Here is a 19,981-nt window from a genome sequence, read left to right on the forward strand (position 1 = left end):
TAATGTTTTATACCCCTTCTCTCTTACTCTGACACCCCTTGTCCCTCACTCTAATCAGCCTTGCTCTGTTCTTGAGATCATGTACAACTGATATATATATTTATAGGCACATTACTTAAATGAAATATGGGTCAGATTCTTGTCTGCATTGCAATGGGCATAGTGGGCCATGCAGAACTTTGGGTGCTACAACACAAGAAGGACAGGGAGCTGTTGGAGCAAGTCCAGAGGAGGGTCATGAAGATGACCTCTCATTTGAAGACAGGATGAGAGAGTTAGGGTTGTTCAGCCTGGAGAAGAGAAGGCTCCAGGGAACCTTAAAGCGGCCTTCCTGTATCTGAAGTGGACTACAGGAAAGCTGGAGGTGGACTTTTTACAAAGGCATGTGGTTATAGGACAAGAGGGAACAGTTTCAAACTGAAAGAGGAGAGATTTAGATTAGAAATTAGGAAGAAATTCTTTCCTGTGAGGGTGAGACACTGACACAGGTTGCCCAGGGAAGTTGTAGCTGCCCCCTCCCTGGAAGTGTTCAAAGTCGGGTTGGATGGGTCTGTGAGCATCATCCCCATTTAGTGGGAGATGTCCCTGCCCATGGCAGTATGTTTGGAACTAGATGAACTTTAAGGTCCTTTCCAACCCAAACCATGCTATGATTCTATGTTCTCCTAATTTCTGATTATCAGTAGTTTAGAGATTCCTTGCTTGAAGCTTGCATACAGCTCCATTTGTTTTTTTACATTAAGGTGGCATGGTAGGATGGGTCATTATATTACTTTTGAAGCATAATAAAAGCTGCCACCTGCATAAATAATTCCTGGTATGTCTCCTTTGTGCCTTCTTTCTCCCCTAAAATTTTTATTGCTGAGGTAATTTTAGCATCTTTTACATGTGAAAAAAATGGTCCATCAAAGGTCTCTAAAACTGATAAAGATGGGTGGAAAACAGTCCATTTCCAGTTCTAATCCTAGTGCATGGAAGCTGAATATATATTGGGAGTAAAATAATTATAGAAGGACCACCCCCAAAATCTATTTTTCTTTGTGAGTCTTGATAACATTAACATTTGTCCAGCACAGTTTAGTGGAAAACACAATGTTCTCTGAGATTTAAGATGAGTGGTTTAACTGCAAGGACAACAAATCTGAAAACAGCAGAATGTCTTATTCATCACTGATATTAAGCAGCAGAGGCTTGATCTGTGCTCCCATATGTCCTCATGTTTAACCTTGTATCCTATGAAGACAAAAGTCCCTCTTTCTTTCTCCCTGTGTGTCATCCCTTACTAAGTTTGAAGCAATGAACTGACTGCAAGGAAGTCCAGTGGAGCAGAAAGGTCTCCAGGATTTCATACTTCTGCATCTGTTGATAAAACTAACAGGTAGGTGGAGGGAAAAGATCCTCTCAGTGCTTCCAACAGCAAGAAAAGCCCACACCATACACTCTCTTCTGATCAGTAGATACATGCAGCCTGTTTGCCCACAAGTTGCTCCCAGCCCACTGTGACAGCACTGCCCTTGCTTAGACAATGATCAGGGAATCTGAAGGAGCACCAGAAGTCTGCTGAAAACCTAAGGAAAGAATCAGGGAACTGTAGTGATGGATGATGGATGGATGATGGATAGGTAGGATGATGGTAGGTAGGACGATGGAGTGGGTGTGGGATGTGAAGGATGCTTTGAGGCTTGAGGTTTAAGTGACACTGGATACAGCTGCCTGTGAACTAGATTTCTTTAGTTCTACTTTACACACATAAAAACCCCAAGCAACCACATCCCTCCCTCTCTGTCCCTTCTGATTTACTCAATTTATAACATTTTTTTTTTTAGATTTTCTTTAAAATTAGTGTTTATTTTACCTTGCATCCTGTGGATGTGTCCACCAAATAACTCAGAATTATGAAGAACTGTTGTCTAATCCGAAGTTACTCTGGCTCTCCATTAAAGTTATAAGAGCTGCCTGTGGATCACTGGCTTGAGGTTGCTCCTCTGTCAAATAAACCCAGAGGTGGCTGGGCTCATAAACTGAGAGGACAGAGGACTCGTTTTGTTCTGCGACCCAGAAACTTTCATGTCCCTCCTCCTCCATACAGGACAGGAAAACATGAGCCACGAAATCCACCAGTAGCAAATTAAACAAATACCAGGATCCTAGGTTTAAAGAAAAACAAAAGTAATTTTAACAACCTCATTTGCTTATCTCTCTTGTCATGTGTTTTGTTTTTTTTTTTTGGAATGACAGCAATGGGCTAGAGATAGTATAGAGATAGTATCAGACTAGCAGTCATCAAACAGTACTTACAAAATCATGTACTTCCAAATATCACAGCAAATTTGACACAAATTGCAGATTTTAAACATAAGCAAGGGACTTTTCTCCTTATTGTAGCTAGAGGAAAAAGTGTACTTGTGTTTGTTTTTATGTTCTACCCCCACATTCACTGCTACTAAAGGGCTTTATCAGCAACCACACATCATCCCCATTCTCCCCTTGGATAGGAAAAGCATTCCACCTCTTCCCAAGCAAACCCTCCCACAGACTTCTCTGTGCCTGGTATCTACATCATTAAATGCCCAACCTTGAAGCTTGTGGCACAACTGCTAAAAGCCAAGGGAGACTCACTAAGGCCACTGACTTTTGAATCATACCCTGGTTGCAAGCCCCTACAATAAAGAGTAGGACTTCTTCCAGTCCATAAATCTGCATAGGAATTCACCAAACAAGTTACAGCCTCCACATCCCACACACGTACACATGGACATCAACAAGGAGATACCACGATTTATATGAATGGCCAAGGTTTACAGAATTTTAAAAATGAACTTTGGTATCATGTGTGTCTGCTTCTGATCCTTGTTCTTTTGTGCATCTTTAAATTACAGCAAAGTGGAAGTACTTACTTATTTACAGGTCAAGGAAAGAGGCTTATATACTTGGACTTCAAACTATACAGACCTGACACTGGAAGTCCATGAGTGTTTCTAACCATCTTATAGGTGTTTTCAATATATTCAGTGATTGTAAGCATGAAACAAAAGCTACCACTCCCATCTTCCCTTGGTATAATACAGAGGGACATATTTTGAAGCAGCTTGCTTGCCCAAGAGGAAAGCAGAGGTCGTGGTCCAACCAGTGTGGCTCAACAGTACATCCCTGAATGCCTTGGAAGGGAGACGGGCAAGGAAGTGGAGATGTTCCAGCTGTTGTAAAGCTTTGTGATGGAGATATGTAGAAGCCCATTTGTTGGGGAGGAGGTGGATCTAAAAAGAGCTGTAGAGATCTCATGAGCCCTGACTGCTGAAGAACACTTGCTCCTTGCTGCCTTACAGCAATGCTAACTACAGAGTTTCTCTGATCAGCCTTGGGCATCATCCATGTGGAGGAAGCTGAGCTGGAAAAGGGTAAAAGTCAATCCTAAATTCAGAGGTGTGATTATGCCAGTGTATTTTGTATGCCAGAGGTGCCAAGCTCCAAGGCAAAAGCCCCAGATAGAAGTGAATTTGGGGCTGGTTACTGGTATGTGGTTTATTTTGCAGGCAGGCACGCTGTATTAACATGGCACTCACACATTTCTCTAAGTAATTGTGTTTCCTCACAGTGTAGTAGTAGTGTGTATACTACATATTTTGACTTGAAGGATGCCCTCCGTTCCTGCAAGAAATGCTGAGATTTCAGAAATTTGTGAAAAACAATGAAAAAACTTTTACACCAAATGGATTGTTAATATAACCATTTCAGTCTTGTCCACTAAAACTCAAAATCCTATTGGAATGAGAACATTGGAAAGAAGGGACTTGATAAGTCATACAGACCAACATCTTAAACAACCAAGGGTATTAAGAAAGAAGATAATAATGATCAAATTAATTTGAGCATCGCAGAGGAAGATTAAAAGACTTTTTAAAATTCTCTCATATGTGAGAATAAATTCAATCTTAGTATTGCTGAAGTATAGTTGGAAAACTGTCATAAGTGGGATGGAAATACAATTTGTAACTAGTTTAAGGAAGGCTCAGCAGAGAAAGGGATGCTCTCCATCAGTTGTGTCCCTAACTATCCAGAACTGCAGAGCAGGGAGGGAATTCATTAAACTTTTCTTGGCTGGAAAGAGGGAAGAGTATTTCATCATCGTAGGGCATTTCAGTTATGCTCTCAATTCTGTTCTTGGAATTCATTCCTAATGTCTTTGTTGCCCAAAATATTGCATGTAACACTGGAGAGTTCTGTGCAGAACTCCTCTGGAGACTGAGAAAGAAATTATTATTTTATTATTATTGCAATACAGCAGCTGACAGAAAAGAGACCCTACTGTGCTACGTTCCCTGCAGACACAGAACAAAAGTGTGATCCTGCTCCAGAGACTTTGCAACCTAAATATAAAGCAAAAGGTAGCAGCTAGATGCAGAAAAGGGGTGCACACACTCAAACACAGGCACAAACACTGACATTAGCAGGGGAGGAATACTGAAGAATACAAAAGGCAACAACCTTAACATACCCCTTTTTTTTATGTCTTTGTAGGAAAAACATGAAAGTACAGTTTTGAAGGGAAATTTCAAAGAAGATAATGAGGTTTTCTATGGCTGTCTGTGGGAAGCCCCATCCAACAGAAGAGGAAAAAGTATGAAGGTGTTCCTTTGAAAATCTAAGAAGACAGTCATACAGTTTGGGCTCAGATGCTACTCACAGGTGATGATGCATTTCTGCAGAACGAATAATAGAGAGAGAGCCTCTGCAAGGTTTTACAATTGAAGAGAAGGGCAGGTAGGGTTGATGCAATATAGAAATGGAAGAAATTAATTGTACCAATACAAGACATGGTTGTACCACTTTAAGCCACTTGAATGTAACCACACAGTCCCTGCACTGATCTTGCCTTGCACTGGTGGGATGAATGTGATACTTGACAACTTAGAGCCCTAACAGAGAGAGAAAAGTAACCCACCTGAAGAAGTGACAGCTGAACATCTGAAACAGGCTTGCTGCTGGCTAGGCAAGCATTTATGTCTGTGTAAAGCATTAGGAAAAGGAGGATATAGCTGTTGGAATAGGTAGTTACAGCAGTGGCTCTGCTCTGGCTGTATTACACAGAAAGGACCTGAGGATCTGTGAGCTGTCACTTGAGAGATCTGGAGTTTTTATGACTTGGGATATCACTGATCCTAGCTCTCCATCACACTTTTCTTCTGGGGTGTGCAGCTCTCCTCGGGAGGGAAACTAGAGGTTCATGCCTCAGTCTGCTCTTCCCCCTGTTTCCACAAAAAAACAATGGCTTCTGCAGAAAGAATCCCTTCCCTTCCCACCACTCCAGATGCCTGATCCTACTGTCCTCCCTTCTGCTTATCCTAGAGTTTGGATCAGAAAACAAATCTGGCGGAAAACTAACTGTTTTCATCCCCTTGCCATGGCTGGCTCTGTCCCCAAGGAAGTGGTGGTGCCTGATGCAAGGAAGGGAGTAGGAAGAGGTGGTGCCCTTCCTTACTGACATGAATTTATGTCACTTAAAATCATCTGGTGCCTCTGCCATCTCAGGGCAGAAAGGGCCATACCAGGTGAGAGTCACCAAGATGCTACTTACCAAAGCTCTCTGCATAGCTGAGGGTCATTGCCTTGCTTATTGCACTCAGTAGGAAGTTCCATCTCAACTGGAAGTCTGATGCCAGGTTTCTAAAATCCTCTTTATTCTGGCATGGCTGCAGATGGAGGAAAAAAAAGCTTTATGGTAAAGCTGGTTAAAACAATTCCTCACTTTGTTGCAGAGTATTTCCCTGTACAAACTACACACAAAGGTGGAATAAATAGGGTTTTCTCCTAGAATCCTAAGATAACCTAGCTCAAAAGAGATCTTTGGACATCTTCTAATCCATCTTGCTCAAAGCATGGCCAGCTTAGTTCAGGATTTATCCAAATTCTGAAAACCTTCAGGATGGAGATTCTACCACCTTTCCACATAATTCATCCCATGTTTAACTACTCTCATGGTAATTATTTTTTCTTTTTATCTATTGGAAATTTTCTTTGCTGCAACTTACGTCTATTGTCTTATCCCCTATAACTGTCAGCTCTCAGGAAAAGTCCTGATCCATCTCCCCCACCCAGCAGGCATCTGAGGGTTCTGTGAGATGAAGGTACCACTGCAAAGTGCTATTAAAAAAAATCAAAAGCTAGCTAGAGAAGTATAGTTTACCTTGCTTCTTCAGAAAGAGAGAGAGAGAAAAAAAAAGACACTGCCCAAGCACAAATTACCACTGCCCAACCAAAAGCAGTGGTGCTGTCAAGTTATTGTTAATTCAGTAGTAGAACAGGGGTGGTAGAGTTGTTAGCCTATAGGAAGGTACATATGTGAGAATGATCATACTTGAATCTTTCACAAGAGTCAGAAACATTGTGCTATCACTCTTCTAGCACCTGCTAAAAGCACACAGTTTAATGAATCAGTGATTTCAAGCATCATGAAGTGCTGTCTCTATTTTTACTAACACTTTTCTTCTGAATTCCATTTTATTAGGGACTCTTACAGTATGCATCTGTGAAATGAGAGCAGATACTGAAACTGCCCAAGCAGATATATGTGCAGAAATATGCTTGCAGTTGTTTGCACAGATGGAATTTCTGTACAACAATTAAATCTCCCTTTTTCTGCATGATGCATACGAGGTGTTTATGCAAATCTGCAGTCTCGTCAGGCTCACAGAATCACAGATGGGTTGGGTTGGAAGGCACATTACTGATCATCTAGTCCCAAACCCCTGCCATAGGTAGGGACACCTCCCATTAGACCAAGGTGCTCAGAAACCCTTCCAACCTGGCCTTGAACGTTTCCAGTGAGAGGGGAGCCACAGCTTCTCTGGACAACCTCTCCCAGTTTTTCACCACTTCCATAATGACATATTTCCTCCTAAGCTACCCTCTTACTGTTTAAAGGCATTACCCCTTGTCCTCTCACTACATGCCCTTGTAAAAAGTCTTTCCTCAGCTTTCCTGGAGCACAACTTCAGGTGCTGGGAGGCCACAGTCAGGTGTCCCCAGAGCTGCTGCTTCTCCAGGATGAACAATCCCAGCTCCCTCATCCTGCCTTCACAGGAGAGCTGCTCCAGCCCTCTCATCATCTTTGTGGCCCTGCTCTGGATTCACTCCAAGAGCTCCACATCCATCTTATGTTGGAGGCTCCAGAACAGGACACAGAACTCCTGGTGGGGTCTCACAAGATCAGAGCAGAGGGGCAGAATCACCTCCCTTGACCTCCTGGCCACTTCTTTTGATGCAGCCCAGGATACATTTGGCTTTCTGGGCTGCAAGCGCACGTTGCCGGCTCATGTTGAGCTTCTTGTCTGCCAACACCCCCAAAGTCCTTCTCATCAGAGATGGTTTTAGATCCAATGTACCCATACCCATCCTGTATTTGTGTTTGGGATTGCTTCGACCCAGCTGCACAGCCTTGCACTTGTTGTGGCTGAGCTTCATGCAGTATGCACAAGCCCACCCCTCAAGCCCACCAAGGTCCCTATGGATGTTTCCTCTGGTTGTTGGTGTACAGTGTAGCTCCTGCAGATTAGGGACAGACAGCATGTGGCAGGATAAATTAGGTGATCACACTTTCTTTTCAGAAATTATTAAATACCTGAATGACAAAAATCTGAAGATTTGAAGACAGACCATTCAGGAGAACCCGAATATCCGTGGAAGATGCCAGCAAAGACAGGAAGTCATTCAAACCTATGAAATGTATAAGGGAGATTATTACTTGAAGTCATTGTCTTGCTTGTCAGTTTCGTCAGTTTTTAGCTTTTTTATTTTATCTGTAGCTTAAAATATATTGATATCTGTTTATAGCATTATGATTAATATAATCACACTATCACTTCAGTGAGGAATAGTACCCTACTTCAAAATCAGTCAGAATTCCTATTTATGTCCATTTCCACCATATGTGCACTGACCTAGTCATCACAGCAAGAATAAACACTTCAAGTGTGAAAGCTGGAATTTGTTCGTATGCAATATTGACTTACTTATCTGAGATTTTATATAGCTGAGGAAAACATCTTGTTTTATCCACTGAGAAGAGAAAATTTTAAAAACAAACAAACTACAAAACAAACAAACACAAACCCAGAAAATATAGAATATTCTATAGACCATCAGCAATATAAATTATATTGCCAAATACCAATGCAGCTGTTCCTCCAAAATCTTGGAATCTACCCCTGCAGTACTAGACAGTGCAACACTATTGCAGTTCTCTGAATTTGTATTCTTTTAAATGAGATGTCTTCCTTCAAGAAGGCATATGGGTAGAGCCTGTGAAACCATGCTTATTATAAATGCCAATTTGAAGAAGCAATGAAAACAGAGAATGCAATAAATTCCCCATGGAAAAGCATAACCATCATTAACGTAACAAACAAATGTAATACAATCTTTCTGCGCAGTGTTTTTTTATTTTAAGCCCTATATTATTAATCCTACTTAAATGGTTCTCCTGGTTGTTCTGTGAAGAAGGCAAATTATTATTCCTACTGGAAGCAGCTAGGGAAAGGCTGTGGCACATCCCTTAGTCTGTGAGTGAGTCGGTGGTGGGCCAGGAGCAAAGAGCTGAGGTCTCCCCCCATCAGTTATGTGCATAGCTTCATTCAACTTGTCCAGCTCTTGCTAATAACCTAAATGGCAGCCCATTAATCTAAAAATTAACTTGCTATTATGTTGCCATCCTTCTTCATTAAGCTGGCAAATGCATTATGTCATGGCTGCATACAAACTGTGTATTTTATTGCTTACAGCAGCACATTAATCCCACAGGATGCAGTGGGCACAAAAAGGGCATGAAAGGTGAAAGGCAAATAGTCCTCATCCAGCTCAGCAAGCAATATTATAAAATCTGGCCACAATAAATGATTTTGTGTACTTCCATTAGTAACAGAGAAAAATGTGAAATGGAACTCTTGAAAACTTTTTTTTTTGTCAAAGAAAATTATACAAAATGAGTTTCTCTGTTTTTCAACCTTCTTCTAGAAGATGCATCATTTAGTAACACAAACCCCACTCCTGCTGCCACAGAATGCTTTAAGAGAGAGCCAGAATGGAAAGCCTTTCATTCTTAACCTTTAAAGTTAAAAGGATAATATTACAAACTGCATTCTCATTTTTATTGGCTCTTTTCCAATACCTCGGGTTACAGCAAGACTCTAATTCCCATTAGGGCAGATGCCATGAATAAACCAGAGGAAATGCTGGAGCTTTAACAATGGCAAGCAAGGGCTTCAGTGGATAGAAAAAATATAATAAAAAAAATTTACATTTGAGTTCTAGGTCATTCTGCAGATGCTTGAAATTCCTAAACTCCTTTTGAAAGAAGTTTCCAGGCACATCCAGAAATCCCTCATCAATGACAGTCTGCAAGTCTGATCGTAGAACAGTGACTCTGCTGTTGCTGTTCAAGACTCTTCTCATTGTCTGTAGAGCAAAAGAAAACAGTTAATGCCTTTAATTTTCTCAAGGCTTTAGCTCAGTCAAAAAGCTTCCTTTATTCAATACTAGACTTTATAGAACCAGTCTCCAAACTGGGGATGGGGCGAAATCAAAGGAGAAGAATCTTAAGTTGCGTTCAAGAGGTTTTTGTTCTGGGAGATAATCTTTTCAATGATGCTCTTGTGTTGTTGTCTGTGATGAAGCAGACAAGGCTAACATGCTTGAAGCATCCGGACATTTGGTTTTGCCTGGAGTTATTATAATTATGCCAAATAACAGTATTCTGTCTAAAACATGGAATGCTGAATCAGGGCTGACTTTCCCTTGTTGTTATCTGTCCTTAGTAGATTTCAGTTGAATTCAAAGGCAAGTATTCTCAACTATCCCAAACCTAAGGTTAAAAAAAAATGTTATAAATATGTTATTATTTAAAATTATATTCGTTGAAATAATCGTTGGTATTTTATCCCATTTATTTGCTTATGAGTCATTTGTGAATGAATCTAGTATCATGTTTGTCCCCAAAATATTACTCACAGAGATATTGCAAACAATTTTCAGCCTAACATTTTATCCATATCTCTTTCCACTTTTTCAATTTTAATTGCTAGTGTCTCACAGTATTGCTTCAGATTCTTGAGGAAATGATGAATGGCTAAGCAATTAAACATGATTCCATTAAAATTTGCTAATCCATACATTTAGTCTCTGACTTCCATCCTGAAATCATAAAGCTTTCTTTGAATTTTTGGCTTGTATACAAATATTCCGTGTTCTGTTGAACCTTCCAGAGGAAAAATATATATATTTTTTTTTAATTCAGAAAAACTTCAGGATTCATTTTCAACAAATCCCCTTCACTAGGTGCTTACAATGACCCCACAAGCAGCAGTGAATGGAGCTGGACCATTTTGTACACAAACATCATTCCCAATCCAGTAATTTTTAATTATCACCATTCCACTAGCTTTACTGAAAAGCCAAAAGCACTCCGATTCTCACTTGGCAGTCCCCTTCAACTAAGTCAAAGTCTTTTTTTCTCACTTTACTTGCAGTGTCAAGTGTCAGAAGTAGAGCTGCAACAAGAACATGATCTAAAGGCTGGGGACAACCAGGGGCAGCACCCAGCTCCGTGCTCCAGTGTTTTCAAATGGTCCCTTTTGCCATCACACTTCACTATACTAAACATAATTTTCTAAATGACAGAGAGCCAGCTCTCTGTGTGATAACACTTAAATGCAGTTTACTAGAGGCAGGAATCAGCCCCGGGGAATGACAAGCATCACATTCACATTCCTTTCTCACAGGGAATTTGCACCTTTTTAATGCTCTAATTACTTCTGCAAGTTCAGGTAGTAGCAGCTGTCAGACTGCTTTGCACATGATGGGAAAGTTACTTCTTCAGTTTTTCTCTTTTGAATGCTGACCCTGCCAAAATTGTTCCGAATTTCTCACCAGGTGGCTAAATTATTGCAAAGTGCTCCACAAGGGACAGTGTGGTCACACTGTTTGGAGGCTGCATCTGCACAGCTCCTCCATAGTACCTCTCATCAGGAGCACCCTCACTTGCTTCAACCATCAGTCTCTAGTTGAAATTCACCTGGAATTTCAGACAGAGAAAACTCAGAAGGATATTTGGAAATACCAGATTACATCTCTGTGAGAAGGTGAGATAAACTTCAGGTTTGGATAGAAATATCTGAGGAAGGATGTGATGGGGGTTTGGAGGTAGAACAGAGGGAAGAAGGGTAGAAATTTTAAAATAATAAAGTATTTTTTCACACAACAGATAATCAAACCCTGGAACTAACTATCCCAAGATGTTATGGATGCCAAAATCAAGCATTAAATACCAAGCTGTGGACAGAACCATCAGCTCCAATTACTGGAAGCCAGTTGAGTTCAATGGAGGAGGAGTGAGGTATCACTTGCTCTACTCACATACACTTGGCATCAGCATCTGATGAGGGCCACCAAGGGAAATGGGACACAAGTCCACATGAGCCTAGGATGGGTCTGGCTGACTAAAACCCTCAGCAGTCCTTTCTGAGGGTTGTTCAGCTGCATGTTTCTCACAAGCTGAAATTTTTAAACACCTGTGGTGCTCAGCCAACCTTTTTTCCTGTCGTGCATTTGGCAGGGGGATACCTTTGTAAGAGAATGTTGAGTTGGTATTTATTTCCCACTCTGTTTTGCTGGAGCCTGGTAGCCATGCTTTGGCAAGACCACTAAGAGAAGTTGTAACAGCAGCTATGTGCTGGCTGAAAGGCTGTGGGGATGCTTATTCACAAGACTTAGGTAATTTCACATATTGAAACTCTTGTTTTTAAATCACAATGGGACTAATCAGGTGCACTGGAAACCCTTTGCCCTTCTCTAGTATTTTGAAGAGGCTCTAGAGAAGGTGTAATCATCTTTACTTGTGACAAAGTGCCAAGAACTTGTCACCATGAACAAGAACCAGGCTCAGAATGTCCTCAGCGGCACACATACAGTTGACACAAATTCCCAGGTTTGCTAGGTTCAGTTTGTGCTGGTTAAGCAATGTAAAGGGGATGCAGAGCAGCCAGAAGCTGTGGCTAGATAATTCCCCTCCAGCTTGGCTGACATTCTCCTGCCATAGATCTTGAGGGTGTAAATTCAGTTTTGACTGTTTTGCAGTTTGTCTGCACATTAGGAATAGGCAAAGAAACAGCTAAAAGCTGCAAACAGCCCCTTGACATCATGACTCAAGCACAAGAGGAATGAGATAAAGTCTGATTACACAAATCATAGAATCATAGAATGGTTTAGGTTGGAAGGGACCTTAGAGATCATTTACTCAGAACCCCTCTGCCATGGACAGGGATGCCTCTCATCTTGATCAGGTTCCCCAAGGCCCCATCCAACCTGGCCTTGAACACTTCCAGCGAGGAGTCTGCCACAACTTCTCTGGGAAACCTGTTCCAGAACCTCACCGCCCTTGTATTAAAGAACTTCTTCCTAATATCCAGTCTAAACCTATTCTCCTTCATTTCAAATCCATTTCCCCTTGTCCTGTCACTGGACACTTTTATAAAAAGCCTCTCTCCAGCCTTCCTGCAGGTTCCCTTCAGGTATTGGAAGGCAGCTATAAGGTTCCCCCCAGAGTCTTCTCTTTTTCAGGCTGAACACTCTCAGCTTCTTCAGCATCTCCTTGTAGCAGAGGTGCTCCAGCCCCTGGATTATCTTTGTGACCTTCCTCTGGACTTGTTCCAACAGATCTGAGTCCTTCCTATGGTAGGTACACCAGGACCGGATACAGTACTCAAGGTGGGGTCTCATGAGTGCAGAATAAAGGGGGAGAAGCACCTCTCTTGATCTTCTGGCCACATTCCTCTTGATGCATCCTAGGATATGTTTGGCCTTCTGAGCTGCATGAGTGCACTGCCAGCTCATGTCGAGCTTCTCATCAATCAACACCTCCAAGTCCTTCTGTTCAGGGCTACTCTCAGCCCATTCCATATCCAGATCAAATGCAGATGACTGGAAATAGTTGGCACATGCACTCTTGTTGGATTGTGCCCTGTGATGCATAAGAAGCACATGAAGCTGAGCTTCTCAAGTATTAATCATCTCCAAGGGCTGCTGCAGTAAATGGGAACTGCCAGTTCTCAGCACCTCAGAGAAGTCAACCTCCTGTCTGTGCTAGCTTACCAGTGCATGTTTATGTGCTCTTATGATTTTTAAAGTGAGATATGTCTTTTGTGTTTTGCTGGTGATGAGTTTTCCCATGAAGAGAAGCTATGTTTATTAAAAAAGAATGTGGCCTGGACCACCTCAAAAGCCAAGGTTTTGTAATTATACAAGGACATCGATGGGAGGAAAGCTGCAAGGAGGGTACAGCCCCTCATAATAATGCAGCACTGAATAAGGAAAGGCTAATATTGAAATTTACTTTGTGGTGCTCAAAGAATTAAAAATGCAGCTCTGGATGCATCGCCTTTGTCACTGTAGCTGAGAAGAATTATACTGTAGAGCAAAAAGCAGGCAGAGGTATTAATTGTTAGAGAGATTTATGCCTTTTTCTTCCCAAGGTGAAAAGCCAGACTGAGCCATGACCCTGAGGAGGAAAGTTCAGAGGATGCTTCCTTGCAGCACTCCTTCCAATGCTGTTTGGTCAGAAGATGGATATGATTTTGCCAGCTGATCCATGGGATCAATGAAAAGGGATCAATCAAAACGTTTTACCCTGCTCCCAACCATGCACCTTCTCTGCAGCTGGCATATTGGTGATTTCATTTGTGCAGGCTGCTGCATCCCCCAGCAGAGAAAGTGGTCAGGATGCTACATAAGAATTCTTGAACATAGGAAGTTCCATCTAAACATGAGGAGGGACATCTCTACTTTGAGGGCAGCAGAGCAGGCTGGAACAGGCTGCCCAGAGAGGTGGTGGAGTCTCCATCTCTGGAGACATTCAAAACCCGCCTGGATGCCATCCTGTGCAACCTACTCTAGGTGAACCTGAGCTGGCAGAGGGCTAGGACTAGATGATTTCCAGAGGTCCCTTCCAACCCCTTAACATTCTGTGATTCTGCGAAACTATCATCTGACCCTTCTAGTTACCATGTTCTCCTCTAACAGGAGACCACTGACCATGTCTCAGAGAATTTCACAGAATCCAGAGAGGAAATTGCATATTTATGGTTTGGGAAGAGATGGGTAGCAGAGTGCATGGTTTGGACCATGGTCATTATATAGCTATAAACACCTGTGCTTCTGCTGTTGTCCTACAGTAGGGCATCTCTCCAAACTGCTGGAGGGAATAAGATACCCAGCTTTTTGTTTCATGGATTCTGGAACATACCTTGGCTATGTTAGAAAGGTCTCCCTTTCTGCGGATTCTTTTTATAAACACTGCAACTTCTGTTAAAGAATAAAGCAGATGTTTCAGATCATTAATATTTTACAATCTAAAGGACCTTAATGAAGACAGATCTTTTAAATTAGAAAGCAGCTCCCTAGGGAGCAACAAGCCCACATCAGGGGCACTGAAGCAGCTTTATGGGCTGGGCTAGGGACCCTCACAGCTTAAAGCTTGCAAGCAGAAGCTGCCCACATTACCACCCTTCCTTCACTGCAAAGCTGCTGACCCATGAGACACAGGTAAAATACTTTCAATATTTTTTTTTTACATTAAATACTTCTTAATAAGAGACTAATACTCTTGTACATGTGTGGTTTAAGGTGAATGGAAACAATGACAATTCAAAACCTCCTATATTTTGTTTAGGGGGTTTATATTTTTACCCTTATGCAGTCATAGTTCTGCTGCACTGTTAATAGGATTTGGTTCCTTTGCTTCTGTTTTCCCCTGTTTATAAAATGTGATAATTATGACAAACATGCTCCAAGAATACCCTTTATAAGAAAAATGTACAATATAATTCATTCTCCATTAGAGGAAAACCGAGTATAAAGTAACTCACAAACCTCTGTAGACAGAGGTTTTCAAGTGAAAATTTCTGTTTCTCTGAAGTTTGGACAGACCAGGATGCATATACAAAGAGTGGCAGCTGGTTAATTACATCTACTTCCATGCACACAGTTATTAGATGACCAAGTTTGCTCTGTCAGGAATTCAAAGCCAAGAAATGCTAGAACTAAGACAATCTGCAAGTCTTCCTTCAGCATATGAATTCTAAAACAATCTTCTGTCTACACAAGAGCCCTGCTCTGCTGCTGAGGAGTTGGTCTTCACTAATAAGCAACTGAGCAACATTCTGGTTTAGTCAGAATCTGCAGCATCACATATAAATATATGTATGCATGCATGTATGTACATATTTACAAACATATACATAAACACACACCTTTGTATAGTACAGATTGTTTAAAATCCTTCTCTAATGACAGAGTCATGGCTTTCCTATGGGACTACAGCTTTTTTCCCCTTTATATTCAACTGTGTTGTAGCCATTAATTAATTTATCTGCATCAAGCCACTTTCTAGATAAAGAGACAGAACAATACCTAAATTTCAGAGGGCAGACTGTGTGTTATTCAATCATCTACACAACCAAACTGAGTGTGGCAAGATACAGATCTTTTAAAATATTCAAGTATAATTTAATTTACCATGAATTCAGAATAACTTTGTCTTAAATTTGATCTCACACGTTATGTGAGACTATTTCTTTTGAATTGTACCCCAACCAGCTCTGGTCCTCACTACTATCAAAGTTACATCAGCTAAAAAAAAAATCTTAAAATAACATCTCTAAGAGTCTTGTAACACAATCTGCAGTTTAAGCCCAGATTATTTTTATTAAAAACTCTCAATCACTCAAACAAACCTTTAGATTTGGATGTTTGGAGTAACAATGGAAGCCCTTTCAAAGCATTAAGCAGCCAAAGTTCAACATTTTTGCTGAACAATCGGATTGACTCCATGTCTTGCTCAGGCACCTCCTCCAGGAAATCATAAAGTAGGATGTTCTCCATTTCCTAGAATAGAAATTCATGGGCTTGCACATGATTAGTGCACTACAAGAGATTTACAGCAGCACAAAAGAAAAATTGTATTAATAGTTTAAATGTAAGTATAAAGAAGCCAGTTTCTTTCTTCCAATTAAGCAACAGCTAAGCTACATTTACTAGCAGAAGGAAGACACTAATAATAAAAGTCCTGAATTAATTACTAGAGGCTTAACAGCTTGCTGTAAATAAGAAGCAAATTATTTTGACCAGAAAATTTCGTATTTATATGGGCAATGTCACTGAGAAATTCAGTTGTGTTCTCAAAGGAGAAGTAACTTTTGTAATTCAGAAAGCATCCATTGAAATTTCAGTCGTGTAACCTCATGCCAGAACCACATTTCTAAGACAACATATTCCATTTATATTAGGGACTTTCAAAGGAATACATAGAATATATGGAAGTTATCTCAAATTCCACTGGCTCCTTTTAAAATCTAGACTGTGCTCTCTCACAAGAAGCCAGAGAACAAGCTGGAGTTACTAATGAAAATCCTATGGTACAGCACACTAGAAAAGCTGGTGCTTCTCCTCAGGCAGACATACTAAAAAGAGACAAACACATAATAACACAATTACAACAAACAGTGTCTACGATACCTTGAACAGCTGCCTATCATAGCCTATGAACAGCTGGCACACATCTGGCGAGGCCATCACTGATATTTTTTCAGTCTGCAGACATCTCCAGAATGACAGGATACACTCTCCCACCTGTCACACAAAGTCCTTTATGGATTTTTCACTGATTTTAAACTTGTGACATGTGAAGGGTAATTCAGTAGAAGAAATCACAGCAGCACAGAAGCAAGAGGATGACAGTGGAGCTGGGCTCTTTGCCTGGCCCCATACTGGCTGGGTTCCAGCATAAGTGGAAGCATCCTTGGGGCAACAAGCTGAGCCTCACAAAGCAATGGAAGAAAGAGGACTGAAAAAAGAATTATGCCACAGATATGTAATGAAACATATGTCTCCATGGCCTTCTATTTTCTGCTGAACTCACCTGTTGATGTAGCAGACGTGTTCAGGGCATACCTACAAACTCAAGTTCTTAGAGCATGTTGAATTAATTAAGAATCCCAAATAATTTGGCTGGATGCTCCTTTTGTCTATAAATTGTCCTCTACCTTAGATCAAACCATCAGCTAAATAAGCTATAGAGAAACAATTTCATTCACCTGAGATCTGTGTGCTGCCATCTGAATGAATGGTATTAAAGCAAAGGCATACCTTGTGAAACTCCTTCATTCTCACCAGATGTAAAATATCTTGACAATGGCTGTAATACTCATTGGCAAGCAGCACAACCTGTGACCAAAAAGAGGGTAGAAAATGACGTTACAGGCAAAGACCTAACTCTCTTGATGACTGAATGCTTCAACATATCATTTTATAGGGGTATTTTTTCCCTACCTTTTCCTGCCAAAGGTAGAATCTGCTGAATCCAGGCCAAGGGTACTGAAATTGTTCTTGCTCAGTCTTCAGATAAATGACAGATGGAGAACAATGCAAATTCTTGCTCCCGATTTTATTAGAATTTATCATCAGAATTTATTTTGAACAGTGAAAAAAAGAGATCACAATTATCTTGTCAGTTATGTTAAAGGTACTAAGTAATTTCTTGAAATTGTATAACTTGACTATTTTAATAAACTGTATTTCTTCAGAGGAATTCTTGTCCTTTTATTCAGAAAGCAGGGGTGGGTGGATGAAAGAAATACGCATGGCTGACTAAATACTTAAAAACTAAACATTACATTAATTTATTTTCAAAACCAGTGAATATTTAATGCTATAACTTTCTTCCACATATATTTGCTATAGCACACGTATCACAGTTGTAGCTCTCTCCACAAGGCTGCAGAGAGTCAGCACTGCTGCTGGGGTGACAGCACATTTCTCATCAGCTGTCATTACGTCCACTTCAGAGAACTGATTACCACACCTGAGTGTGTTATAAAAATATGACAGACATTGAGTCTCTCCTTTTTTCCTCACTTGAGTCCACAGAAGTTTGTTGCCTGTGCTCTGCTGGCTGACTTCCAACAAGCTTGGTGTCAGTCCATCCTATGACAGCACTCTCATGGGAGAGCTGTCACAGGTTAGCCTTGCATCTGCCTCTTTGAGGTGAGCAGGGGCTGTGTTCTTTCTCCTGAATAATTTCCTAGTATTTAAATAATTATTGTGCCAATAATCTCTGAGCCCACTGAAAAAACACAAGCTCAGCAGCAGGAGGGTCTTTTTCCCCTGAGCCTCAGCCAAGGAAGGTTGTGCCCCACTAACTCCCTAATGCTCAAATCCTGGGCTGTCAGCCACAATTTCCACTCTCAGCACAGATAATATTATTTGAGCTGACGTTAAGATGACAAAAATATTTAGCTACCAGGTAAAATAGGAGGTGGGGGAAGTAAGCATTTAGTTAAGATGACACCAACAAAGATTATTTTGAAGTTCAGAACATATTATATAGCAGTTCTAATAAAACCCACAGGTAGACATTTCGTTGTAAGTCAAAGGTATCTGAGACTCACTGTTTTGGGTTTTTTGCTAATCCCCTTGTAACCATCTGCACCTCCCGAACTGCAGGCATTTCCACTGTGGTAAAACAGACATTAAAAAAAATTAAAAAAAACAAACAATAAAACCTTACCAAACTTTTAAAAGCTCAACAATTTCTTCTGTATTTAGTAAGAAAATAAGCACAAATTGCACAGAGTGCACTGGGTTCGAGCACTGTGTTGGGAAACATGCCCTGTTCTTTTCCTGTCATACAGCAGCCCCATGATTTTCTAAAGAGTATGAAGACCAATTTCTTAATTTTAAGATAAAACAACCATTCATTATAAAGATGGCAAGATCTTAGCCATTTATCAGTGCAATGTGTTCCAACTTCTTGCACCAAAATCATGGATCTCTATGTCTGCAGTTTGTTTGGAATGGTAATTATAAATATGCAGACAATGAAAACGTGGTCATCCTTGTGCTTCAGTTTCACTGTAATTACATTTTGTGCACCATATATCAGTTTAGATGGCATTTAGTTTCTGACTTTCCCCTGTTTATTTTGCAAGCCTGCTGTGATATTCCACAACATTGAAATTCACCTGGGCTGGCAAAGACTTGACCCCTGGCTTTTGGTTGGAAAGTCAGGGATGCAGACACAAGAGGCTGCTGTCTTGCTTTTCAGTCTCCTGCCTCTCTCCCTGTCTGTTTTGCTGAGGCTAATCCTACAGGAGGGGGAGGCAATGGTGCTAGTAAAAGGGATGTGCTGTGAGAGTCGAATTCCTCCAGTCAAGCCTCCATCTGCTGCTGACACCTGCTCACTGTCTGTGAAGGCATCTCAGACTCCAGGGTCCTTTTGGACCCAGCTATTTTGATAAGTGACAGGAAGGGGCTTCGTAGAAAATGTCTTTCCACTGGTGATTGCCAGTGCTTAGGCTGGCTAATCACATCCTGGCTGCTGGGTTTCACTGCTGTGATGCATGATAAACCTGGATACCACTGTACATCCTGAAGGGACAAAATGCCTCTGCTCACTTCTCTGCTGTCCACAGGACTGACCCTTGCCTACAGGAAAGCTGTGGAGGGACTTTTTACAAGGGCATGTACTGAGAGGACAAGGGGTAATGGTGTAAAACTGGAAGAGGGTTGATTTAGGCTTGACATTAGGAGGAATTATTTTCTGTGAGTGTGCTGAGACCCTGGCACAGGTTGTCCGGGGAAGCTGTGGCTGCCCCCTCCCTGGAAGTGTTCAAGGCCAGGTTGGGTGGGACTTTGAGAAACCTGGACTAGTGGGAGGTGACCCTGCCCATGGCAGGGGGGTTGGGACTAGAGGATCTTTTAGGTCCTTTCCATCCTGTGCTCTTGACATTTTCTCCCTGACATTTCAGAGTTGGTGACTAGACAAAGGGAATATGGAGATATTTCATAACGCTTCTTTCAAATAAGTCCTTCCTGGAGATTTTCAAAGCCTGTGAAACAAAATTAATGAATATTTTCCAGCTCCTGCTCTCCCTGAGAA

At 41.1% G+C, this 19,981-nt stretch overlaps 1 protein-coding gene across 1 annotated transcript in view; it reads right to left on the reverse strand.

Moving 5' to 3' along the window:
• Window positions 1-412: 412 nt before the first annotated feature.
• Window positions 413-19,981, reverse strand: part of RFX8 (RFX family member 8, lacking RFX DNA binding domain) — a 30,667-nt gene continuing 11,098 nt past the window's right edge. The window contains 12 exon segments of the mRNA XM_030458075.1: window positions 413-417; window positions 1,856-1,901; window positions 1,903-2,147; window positions 5,576-5,690; window positions 7,619-7,713; window positions 9,294-9,450; window positions 14,291-14,349; window positions 15,780-15,930; window positions 16,561-16,674; window positions 17,191-17,269; window positions 17,348-17,475; window positions 18,492-18,555. Of these exon segments, the coding sequence (XP_030313935.1) occupies window positions 413-417; window positions 1,856-1,901; window positions 1,903-2,147; window positions 5,576-5,690; window positions 7,619-7,713; window positions 9,294-9,450; window positions 14,291-14,349; window positions 15,780-15,930; window positions 16,561-16,674; window positions 17,191-17,269; window positions 17,348-17,475; window positions 18,492-18,555 (1,258 nt within the window).

Source organism: Calypte anna, chromosome 1 (genome assembly GCF_003957555.1).
Source record: "Calypte anna isolate BGI_N300 chromosome 1, bCalAnn1_v1.p, whole genome shotgun sequence".
Taxonomy (NCBI): Eukaryota; Metazoa; Chordata; class Aves; order Apodiformes; family Trochilidae; genus Calypte; species Calypte anna.